Source organism: Castor canadensis, chromosome 11, assembly GCF_047511655.1.
Source record: "Castor canadensis chromosome 11, mCasCan1.hap1v2, whole genome shotgun sequence".
NCBI lineage: Eukaryota > Metazoa > Chordata > Mammalia > Rodentia > Castoridae > Castor > Castor canadensis.
Window position 1 is genome coordinate 138,391,144 of NC_133396.1, and position 12,005 is coordinate 138,403,148.

Below are 12,005 nucleotides of genomic sequence, written 5' to 3' on the forward strand. Positions count from 1 at the left end.
TGGATTTTTAATAACCTGAATACCTCCCAAACCTGCATTCCCTTACTCTCTGGTATCTCCACATACATATTTCTTCAGAACTTTAGGAAAAAATCTTCTCATAACCAAGTGTGTTACCCTCAAAATGTTCTTCATAACTTCAATGATTTTCCCTGACCTCAGTCAAAAATCATGTTTGACTCTTACTGCTTTATTTCTACCCACATCTAATTAACTAGTTAGGGTGAGTCAACCCTTTAGTTCTCTGACATTCATCTTCTTCACATTTTCTCAGACATCTGTCTGCAGGTGCCCAGTTCTGTACACCTGGGCACTTATTATTATTCTACTACTTATGCTATTGTTGCCCTATGCTCACCCACCAGAGACTGCACACACCATTCTCTCCAAAGCAGAGAGAATGAAACCTCAAAAAAGCCTACCTTAAATGCTAAATCGTTCATAAACGATTTATAAATTTATTAGCACTTAGGTCTGAGACACTGTAACTTAAACTGTATTCATGATAGATACAGACTCCCTCATGGTAAGGATAATGACTTTATCCTTATCTATCCTTTAGATAGATTCACACTGCCTAGGCACTAAAAATTTGTTCCCCAAATGAATGAAGGACGCTTTCAAATGAAGTTATTCTTATGTATCAGAGAATTCTACAGGAAAAATATTCTAAATTCTAAGAATATTTTTCAAGTCCATGAGATACAAGCCTCTATGTAATAATTAAATTTAACTCCAGAAATCCCACCATGTAAATATAAAGTATTTCCAGTTAACTATTTGTATGAATTACATTTTGCCTTCACATGAATTTTGTTCAAAAACAGACAGGAGAAAGAATAAGAAATAAATGAAATACGCTACTAAAGTAATGAAATTTCTCTTAAAAACTGTAAGATCCCTTAAATCTTTTACGGATATTACGGCCACTCTGTTACATAGAAGCCAGAGCTCAGCTACAATATACCTATGGAATATTGTTCAACAGAGTTTAAAATAAGTAAAATGATTACTTAGAAGTTTCACAGAAAGCCTACTTGAGGGAAAACTTTGTAAAACATTATAAATTCTTTATTTCCTGTTTTCAAAGCTTAATAATATAATTTTGAAAATCATATTGTGGTAAGACTTTTAACTTTAAGAATATAGGAAAAATATGATTATGCTTCCCAGTAATAAAATTATTTGTGTAAAAACAAATATCATAACACTTCATTAGAAATTACTAAGCTCTGATCTACTCAACAGTAGAAAAGAGCTATACAAATCCCTATCAACTAGAGAACTGCTGTAACTTGTATTTTATGTAATATTTTTAAAATAATGATAATACTATCATGCAAATGCTAGATTTACTTCTTGACTCACCTCTCCCCCATTAACATATTCCATCACAAAACACAAACGGTCTTTTGTCTGGAAGGAATATTTCAAGGACTTGAAATGAAAAAGAAAAAATATTATATTATAATCCCATATTCTTATCATTAAATGGTACCAAAAATAGAACACTTAAAAATACTAAGCATTAATTGATGAAACAAGCACTCTTGTTCCTTAAGAGTCTATTTCTTAAGAGTGCTAAAGGAAGAGTTTATAGGAAACACAAACAAATTTCATTCAGTTCAGCATTAAGGGGAAAATTAAAATTCTAACTGACAGTAATCTTAGCAACTGCAATAAACACTTGTCAATCAGTTGTGTCATTTATTTGTCCTCAAAGTTCTCATCCATGCAACCTCAAAGAATGACTCTACAAATGACTCTAGTGGAAGCTCCTCAGGAATACAGTTACCACTGTCAGATTCAAGTCTCTAATACAGTTTCAATGTCACTTTGTGCATATTTAGAATAAAATACAGCCCAACCCAACAATGTTGCTTGTGTAATTCTACATGTTGTAAAAAGATATGAAAATGCTATCTCATTACATTGGACAATAAACTTGTTACCACATAATGAAGTAAGCATAGGTATCTAGTGATATTTTTGAAAATGTCTATTTTAGATAATCCTAAATCTTAAAAGAATCCACTTTTGAAAGTCTAGCTGTTATTTTTAACCTTAATATATGTAACTGAAATAAGGAGAATAAAGAAAGTCCTTAAACTATCCTTCTATTACAAGGAACCTAAGAAAAACACTAAATAATTAGTTTGTTTCAAAGCAATCAAGTTATATGCATTGTCACAGTCATAAAAATACATCAGGACTTATCCTATGTTTAGCATATTCAGAATTCCTGTATTTCTTAAGTACTGTATCTCAAAACAAGTGTCATTTCTATGAAATATATTTATTTAAGATTTCTGCTTTTCATCTTTGAAGACAGTGCTGCCTAATCATTTAAATATTTATCTAAACCAATAAACAAAAGAAGCATAAAAATCTACATTTAATATTTAAAAAAATTTCTAAGTCTACTATTCTATCAGTAAACTTCTTAAAATGCCACAGGTGATCTATTTGGTCTGTGGTTATTTTTTATTTTTTAATGATAAGGAAATTCATGAGTAGAAAATGGGAGGGATTCTAAATACATACATACTGTAAACTTAATCCATGCATTCCAGTAATGTCAAAGAAATCTGACTTACGTTCTTTCCATAAAGAAAATGGCATACCTGAACAAATGTTAGTTAAAATGTTATTTTTAATAGTTCAGTTTCTATACCCAAATTCCCTTTATTACAACATGTGCCCTCTAGTCACTTACTGTTAAAAATGGATGCCTGGTATTCTTTAGTACTCTGCTTTCAGTTAGAGTGTGTGCCACTTCATCCTAAAAAGAAAAGGGCAAACCATTAATATAGGTGTATGCACTAATAACATAAAAACTTCACCATTTCTCAAGAAGTTATGCCCAGAAATAGAGGATGTTAAAACACACTGGAATGTTTCCTTTAGTCCTTAGCTTCCCCTCCACTGTCCCTTGAATTAAATCAATTAATTAATTAAATCAATAATTTAATTCACATGGTTGACTAACTTACGCTTGATCAAAGTATATCAATAATGATATAAACATCAACAACAAAATTACGAAAGACAGAGAAAATTATTAATAGTACACTTTTCCACTCACACGAAATGGGTTATCAGCTAATATTTTAGCATGGGGTAGCTAATACTTCCATGTGGGTAATGAATTTTATTCAGGGAGACACAAAGGACATAGAGCATTCAGTAACAACCAAGTCCCCTAGTTAAAAGACAAATCAACTACTGGGAACAAGACCACATAATGCATACGTTATTTTTAATTTTAGATAAATTTTAGGAACCGAAAGTAACAGAATATAAAATTTTTTGCTTGTAACTTTTTAATATGCCTTAATTTTTTTTTTTTTTTGCAGTACTGGGGCTTGAACTCAGGGCCTTCACCTTGAGCCACTCCACCAGCCCTTTTTTGTGAAGGGTTTTTTCATGATAGGGTCTTGTGAACTATTTGTCCAGGCTGGCTTTGAACCGTAATCCTCCTGATCTCTGTCTCCTGAGTAGCTAGGAATACAGGCACAAGCCACTGGTACCTGGGTATAATAAGTTTTTTTTTTTTTTTTTTAAAGTCCCAACCCTTCTACTCTAGGTGACAATTTTTAAATGAAGGTATATTTCAAACCAAAATTACATTAAAGAATGTACTTTCCCAATTTTGTTCATGAATCCCAGCTGACATCAAAAGTGAACTAGAAGAGATTTTCTTCAACTATATAGAGAACTGGGAAATGTTTCATATTTCAAAAGTAACACTATCTCATATAAGAAAGAAAAGGAAGATAACTGCAAAAAACTAACACAGCATTTCTGATCTTCTGGCAAGGTCCTAACCAAAGTCTTTGCTGTATTTATTAACACTGTCAGCAAATCAAAATTATATTATAAAGACACAAAGTTTTGTAAAACATCAGGACACTGAATTATATTTACTATTTTTACAAAAGCTTCTGACCTAGAAGATAAATGAAAAACACATTGATCAAAGAAGCTAATATTCTAAAGCCATTCCAGGAGGGGAAGACAATGAGCCTGAACAGAAGGTGAAGTATATTTAACAGTGTTCTATTAAACCAGTGAAGCTAAACACAAGCATGAAACTGCTGTAGTCTTACTTATTTTACAGGACCCAGGCAGAAGTGCTCAAATGTGAAAGTCATTGTCATATCGTACTATAATTCCTAAATTAAATATAGTAAAGTTAATCCTCAATAAATCAGACATGACCCCATAACCTACAGATTTCTGTACCTACAGTGTCTAGCATTAACGGTTAGCATACAGCAGATATGTAACGTCCGTTGAAGTGAACTGCTTAGCATAGGAATAAACTCAAAGATACCAATTATGTGTAAGCTCACTCACTGACTCACTCATTACCTCAGCAATCATGCCAAAAACATGTTTTAGGTATCGTTCTAAACACTGGAAGCAGGGCATCGAATAAAACAGACAAAAGTCTCTCTTCTCACTGAGCTTTCAATCCTTGTTAGCCAGATGTTGATGGGTGATAATGAAGAAAAGCAAACCAGAGAAGGGGATACTCTAGCTCTGAGCATCACACAGTGAACATGAAATACATCATTAAGCATTACGCAAGTGACTGTTTTGTGATATTCAGGAAAAAAACCATTCATTAAAACAATCTTTGATGTGCACTTACTAAACATTAAGACAGCGCAGGCATAAAGTGGCTTAATAAAAAGAAAAAGGTCCCTTTATTCATAGACTTCACAGCCTAGTGAAGACAAGTAAATGACCCACTTAATAAATACATAATTCTGATGAATGGCATTAAAGAAATGTGAGAGTTATACACTATTACAAATGGGGCAGAGAAGGAAAACAAATGGCACAAGAAGGGAAAAGTTTAAGTCACACAATGAGATGGTGTAGGATGAGGAGAGAATGATGATCTACGTTTTTAAAAGCTTACTAATGCTTCTTTGATGAGAACAGCAAAAATAAGAGTGATTAATTGAGAGAGTATTAACAGTATGCCAAGAAAGAAATGAGATGGCTTAGATTACTATGGTAGGAGTAGTAACAGGAAAAATGGAGTTTTGAGATAATTTTTGAGATTTAAAATTAATAGTAATATCATAAAAATTACAGGCTTCCAACATGAGGACAAATCAAAAGAAATACAGGTAGATAGATCCTTGGTATCTGCAGGTCTATGATTCCAAGGAGACCACTACTGAGGAAAACCCAAACATGCTCAGGACAGAGTTCAGTGCTGTACAGTGGATGCTTGATTCAATTTTCCCATAAAGCTGCCCAGCTTCCACTGAAAATACACTCCTTTTCAACAAATCTCACTTTTTATCACTTCAAGAAAGCACATTCAGTTTTCCCTTGCTTTTGGGACACTATTTGTTTTTTGTGAGGCAGAATTTCACAAAATTAAGAACAGGGAAACACTCAGCAGATCACACAATGATTTCAACACAACTAACAATAATGAGCAATTGAGAGCTTCTCCATGTCCACTGAGCTGCACAATGTACACTGGAATTTAAACTTCTGTCTTTGAGATTTCTTTAGTTTTTTTTTTTTTGAGCATGTGGAATTTAAACTTCTGTCTTTGAGATTTCTTTAGTTCTTTTTTTGAGCATGCTTGGTCAAAACTGAATGTACTAAGACTGCGAATCAGGTAGGCTCACTATGTGTAAGTATGGGAAAGCCAACACAAGGCAGCATGTGATTATTATGGTTCAGGATACTAAGTAACTTCAGTCAATAAACTAGAGAAAGATACAACCCACTTAGAATCAGACAAGATATTCTGGGACTTTAGAAAATATTTTCATGGGTATTGCAATGCATATAAATTTTTTCTAAGTCAGTATATTGGAGCCAACATGGCTATTGAACTGGGATTTACTGTGTGTCCAGAATTTACATTAAATTCCCTACTCTGGGGGCTACAAGCAGCTTTCCGCAAGCTCAAAAGTGTCACAGACCTTCAGCCAGGCTCTACAAGGTTTCCTGTGAGTGTGACCACATTCTATAGGGGGTTGAGGGGAAACTCTGTACCAGCTTGTTTCTCTGTAACTGGCTTGTCTTTCTGACCACCTGTGAACCATCTACTGCAAACCCCCTGGTTACATCACCCACCGGGGGGTGTATAACTCATCTCCTGACACTGATGGGGCTCAGGGCTTTGAGAGCTTAGCTCCCCTGAGTCTGCTAGCATCATAAAATTCCTGCTTCCAGCAAAGTGGGCTCGGTGACTTTGTTTCCTTTGCCGTTTCCTGCAACAAGTAAGTTTCAAGACAAACTACTAAATTCTGCAATTTATCTAACTACATGGAAGGAGCCAAGTAAAAGTGTACAAAGACAAAACTAAGACATTATTTCTTTGTTACGAGAGCAGAATTGGAATTAATGCAACATATCTATCTTTCATACATTTCCTACCATTATTTTATATCTGATCAGATTAGAACTTGCCCATTACCAATTACTTTCTGCTTTGAAGATAAGGTATGTACAAGCTAAAAAGTAAACACAGATGCCAAAAATTCTTAATTATGGTTAAAATCATCATGTCAAAACAAGAAGTTAAAAATAACAGTGATTAAAACTTTGTGGCTAAAACAATGTGATACTTTTTTAAAAAATTCATTTGCTGGTATTACAGATGAACTGCTTTAGAACTAGATTATAATGTAATAATAGTAATATGGATTAGAACATAAGCATAACAGTACTTTCATGAAAACGCTTTTGAAATACAGGCTTTACTAAATAATGAGTTTTCATAGAAAACAGTTTTAGGGGAATGGATTTTATTTCTTGAGAACATGAGGTAGAAAATAGTCTTCCTAAGAATTAACCTAGAAGGTAACACACACGCACAGGAAATCAATGTGAGTCAATGCCCTGTATAGCTATCCTTACCTCAACCAGCAAAACCCCTTGTTCCTTCCTATTATTGCTTATACTCTCTCTACAACAAAATTAGAACTAAGGGTAAAATAGTTTCTGCCGGGTATTGAGGGGGTGGGGGGGAGAGGGAGGGGGCGGAGTGGGTGGGAAGGGAGGGGGTGGAGGCAGGGGGGAGAAATGACCCAAGCCTTGTACGCACATATGAATAAAAAAAAAAAACCAATCACAGAGTGATAGCACAAATCTGTAATCTCAGGTACATGGGAGGCAGAGGTAGGACTGCAGTCCAAGGCCAAGTGAGATCCTATCTAAAAACAAAGTAAAGCAAAAAGTTTGTGGCTCAAATGGTAAAGTGCTTGCCGAGTGAGCATGAAGCCCTGAGTTCAGATCTCAGTACCACCACCAAACAACAACAAAACCCATAATCTTGGGATGTCAAGGGATCTGGAATGTACAATTAGGCTTCCTTTGGAGATTTGGGCTTTAAGGACTGAACACAGGGTTGGAAGAGAAAGAAAATGAAGCTGGTAGAGTGGCTCAAGTTGTAAGAGTGCCTGCGTAAAAGAGAGAGAAAATGAGAATCTTTGATTTGGGGTAAAGTGGTAAGACTGCCTTTACTGCCACAGTACTTTTCATCAGCCCCTGAGGAAAGGAGAAAAGCCCCTGATGATTTTCACTGAAAATGGGTCTAAAATAATGCACTTCAACTTAATGGAACCTTGTCCCTCACCCCTACAGGTTTTCAAGTTAGTGGGGAGATAGAATATGGGATTTTTTGTTGACTTGTTTATTCGTTCATTTATTTCCTTTTATTGCAGTCCTGGTGTTGAATTCAGGGCCCCATGCTTACTAGGCAAGTGCTCTACTGCTTGAGCCATGCTCCCAGCCCTTTTTGCTGTGGCTGCTTTTGAGATAGGTCTCGCACTTACACTTCCTACAAAGCTAGGGCGATAGGCGCACACCACCACGCACAGCTATTGGTCGTGATGGAATCTTGCAAACTTTTTTCCCTGGCTGGCCTTGAATTGCAGTTGTAATGATCTCTACCTCCTGAGTACCTAGGATTACAAGGATGAGCCACTGCATCCTGCAGAATGTGTCTGAAGATGACCTAACAGTAGGTTAGAGTGCCAGTGAGAGCCGGGAAATTCAGGATTACTTGATAGTGGCTTAACCTGACAGTGGCTGAATAACACACAGTTAATCACAGTCTTATATCCATCCATGCGCTTGATTTCCAGCCCTTGCGCCATTTCCTGGAGCACCTGCTGTATGCCAGGCAGTGCACTAGGTAGCTTCATGCACGTATCTCACTTAACTTCACACACATTCTGTTAGAGCCTGCCTTTGTATTGGCTGCTCACTGAGAAGGAAACCCAGGCCTGAGGAAGTTAAGTGCTGTATCTTAAGACCAAGCAGCCAGAAAGTAAGACCTGCTATTTAGGGAATATGGATCATGAAAGCCCTCGGAATCTGAGAAAAAATTGAGTTTTTAGTTTTTTTTAAAGCCACTCTTTGCTGTTATTAATACCCCTTGTTGGATTTTTCTCAAAAGCAAAATAAAAATAAAAGGGCTGGAGGTATAACTCAAGTGGTAGAAGATGCACTTGCTAGGCACTGCATTCAATCTCCAGCACCACAAAAAATAATTCACTGGTAGCCTTTTGCTTCATGTGATTTGTTTATTTGTATCTCTGCCTGTTTATAATGACCACATTTATCCATGGAAATGTAAAGGATAGCTTTGGGTGAATAAAATGGGAATGGAAAGCCTAAAAAAAAAAAAAAAAAAAAAAAAAGGAAATAGTCTTCCCTCTCAATTTATATTCCTGGTCCTCTCCAATTTATCACTCACCTTCTGCTACACATTGCCTCAAGTTCTCCATTTGCTCTACTCAGCTTTTATCATAGTTGGACTTTTAGAGAGAGAGGAGTGAGACCTGAGAATGAAGAGAAAGAGAACATCTTCCCTCCCTTATCAAAGCTACCAAGGATGTGTTCTTTCACTAACTTCGGTTTTATTATCCTCAATTACATGAGTAAACTGAGGTTCAAAGAACTTATTGTTCAAGCTGCAAATGAAAAAGTCAGTTTAATCCTATGCCTAAATCCAACACTAAAGGCTATTTCCATTTCACAAAACTGCTTTCCATCTTCCAACAGCTCAGTACCTACTTAACTAGATATTTTTACTCTATTCACATTATTTTCTCCAGCTGGAACACATGTCTACAGTGATTGATTCTGCCAGAATCTTGCTAAAATCAGGATACACTATATCTAAAAGTATTTGTTTCCTTCATCCTTCAAAAGCAATAAATGAGCCTATAGGAGAAAATGGAGTAGGTAGGGGAGACAGGAACAAGAAGGTACAGAAGTAGTATCATGGCACACTGACTTTTTTTTTTTTTTTTTTTTTGCTGTGCTGGGGCTTTAACTTGAGCCACTCTACCAGACCTATTTTTTGTGAAGGTTTTTTTTGAGATAGGGTCTCACGAACTATTTGCCTGGAACGGCTTTGAACCATGAACCTCCTGATCTCTGCCTCCTGAGTACCCAGGATTACAGGAGTGAGCCACCAGTGCCTTGCCACACTTACTTTTTTTTTTTTTTCATTTTTCTTTTATTATTCATATGTGCATACAAGGCTTGGTTTATTTCTCCCCCCTGCCCCCACCCCCTCCCTTACCACCCACTCCACCCCCTCCCGCTCCCCCCCTCAATACCCAGCAGAAACTATTTTGCCCTTATCTCTAATTTGCCACACTTACTTTTAATTAAACCACAGTGGCTGCCAGTGACCATCATTCTTTCCACAAGCCATGTGTTTGCAATCTAATAGACCTTTTAATTTGATTTGGAAGAGAGATGTCACTTTTATTAAGCTGTAAATTTTGGTTCTAATGTCCTCCCTCTCTTGAAAACTTGAGCATTGATCTAAATGTCAACTTCTAATACTTCTCCACTCTCCAATTATCAGACTGTGTTCTCATTGTTCCTTAATTTCTATTCTCATTTTCACCTTGATGGACAAAACGAAAAGCCTAACTATTCTGTTTCCTATAGCCACTATATCCCTCTTTTCAAGTATTGTATTTGATACTTTTTTTTAACTTGGTCCTCCTGTTCCAAATTTTACTTGGAAGGAGTGACATGACCTCATTCATGATACAATCGCTGCAGACCTCAGTTTTTCTTAAAATGGAGAGTGTGATGCTGATCTGCACTGCCCTTCACTACATTCCGTTTCCTTCTGCCTCCTTGGGTCCCCTATGTAGGGCAACTGAATCTCTGGCACTTTCAAGTCTGTATTTCACATTGCACAACAAACTCATGTAAATACATGATTAGCACTATTACAAGTCCCTTCCAATTTCAGAACTACCACCTGCCACCACCTATGTAGGCTACTCTTCCCTTCCCAGGTGGTTATTTTAAATCTTTCCTAGATTTCCTTCCTTCCATGCCTGCTATTCATGCTGAAATGCACATTCCAACCCTGTCAGATTACCTGACCTAGTTAAGCTACTGAGCTGGAATAGAACTCCAGGAGCTCTTGTTAGCTCAACTTTTATCTCCAATGTCCTACTCAGGACAGTCATGAATAACATTTAACACATCTGACCACTCCTTCATCCATAAAACATGTTCTTTTGGTTTCTATTACATCATAATGTCTTAATTTTCTTCTTTTTCAGTGGTTGCTTTTTCTAGTCTCTTTGGCTGGCTCCTGCCCTCTGAACCCTTGTAGTAGAACCATACTCAGTTCCCTGACTACTTCTCTCTAACAGGACATTCAGACTTTGGCCCCAAATACAGTCTACATGCTAACAGACTTCCAAACTTACACATCTAACCTAGACTTCTTTCCTAAAGTCAAGAAGTGCTTATTTGGCAAGAATGTCTAATAGATTACTTAAACTTGGGTATCTAACAGAAAAATCAAATTTAACAGGTCCAAAACTGAATTCCTCATCTCCCACAACCATCTCCATCATAGTGAATAACTACAGCATCCGTTCAGTTGCTCAGGCCAAAAACTTTTGCCATGATCTTCCACAAGTCCTTTCTTTCTCTCATACTCCATATTCAATCTGTGAAGAAATCTATCAGCATTTCTTCATGACACATTCAGCCTGATTATGTCTCACCACCTCACTGCTACTATAGTGGTGCAAACCACTATCAATCTGGATTATTGCAATAACAAGCTCTAAGCCTCTAACCCACAGTCTATTTTCAACAAGGCAGCCAAAATGATACTACTAAAATGAAAACAAGATCATGTTACTACACTGCCTAAAAATTGTCAATAGCTTCCTATTTCATTCAGAATAAAAACTAACGTCCTTACAGTGTCTTTAAGTACCTAAGCAATTGTACACTATTTTCGCTCTATACCAGTTATGCAAAACCACTGGCTCTTCAGAAAACATGCTTAGTATGCTCCTCCCCCCAGTCTTTCTCAATTACTATTGTCTCTATTTAAAACATTATTTCTTCAAAGTATCTAGAAGGCTTGCTTCCTCAACTCCTCAGTCTAAAGCTTAATGAAATTTTACCTGCTCAGTAAGGCCTTCTAGAATCATTCTATTTAAAAACTGCAAAAGCCGTGCCAATTACTACTATCATTATTCCTATTCCTCTGTCCTTCTTTCCTGACTTTCTTAATTCTATATGGCACACTCATGGGTTATGTGTATTGTTTATCGCCTCTCTCCTGTCTGGAATACAATTTCCAAAAGGGAAGTTGTTAGCTTTACTCATTCACATGGTCTCAATGCCTAGAGCGGTATCTAGCAAATAAGTGTTTATTGCTTACATACTGACAATGAATGAACCAGTAAATAAAGAATAAATGATAACCTCAGTACATGTTGCTGAAGAATGATGAAGCTCCCTAAACTGAAAGGATTAACTCCAGAACCGAGATCAGTGAAATCATATCCTCCAACAGCGTTAACAGCTGGCAAAGGTACAGCAGATCAAACCATTATCTTTTTCTTACAATAAACCACAATCATGGATTCAGTGTTAATACAGAGGTGCAAGAGAATCTAGAAGAATGGATCAAAGAGCCTGACAGATGATGTTAAGAGCTCTGGCGGTGAGTCCAT

At 36.5% G+C, this 12,005-nt stretch overlaps 1 protein-coding gene across 7 annotated transcripts in view; it reads right to left on the reverse strand.

The window, feature by feature from the left end:
• Akt3 (AKT serine/threonine kinase 3) overlaps positions 1–12,005 on the reverse strand; it is a 286,879-nt gene that overhangs the window by 77,176 nt on the left and 197,698 nt on the right. For 5 of the 7 annotated variants that reach the window (XM_074048785.1, XM_074048781.1, XM_074048788.1 and 2 more), the window contains 2 exons: positions 2,717–2,782; positions 1,369–1,437 (listed from right to left, as the gene is read on the reverse strand). In XM_074048785.1, the coding sequence (XP_073904886.1) occupies positions 1,369–1,437; positions 2,717–2,782 (135 nt within the window). The remainder of the gene's footprint in view (positions 1–1,368; positions 1,438–2,716; positions 2,783–12,005) is intronic. The other 2 variants (XM_074048783.1, XM_074048786.1) reach the window with 1 other exon arrangement.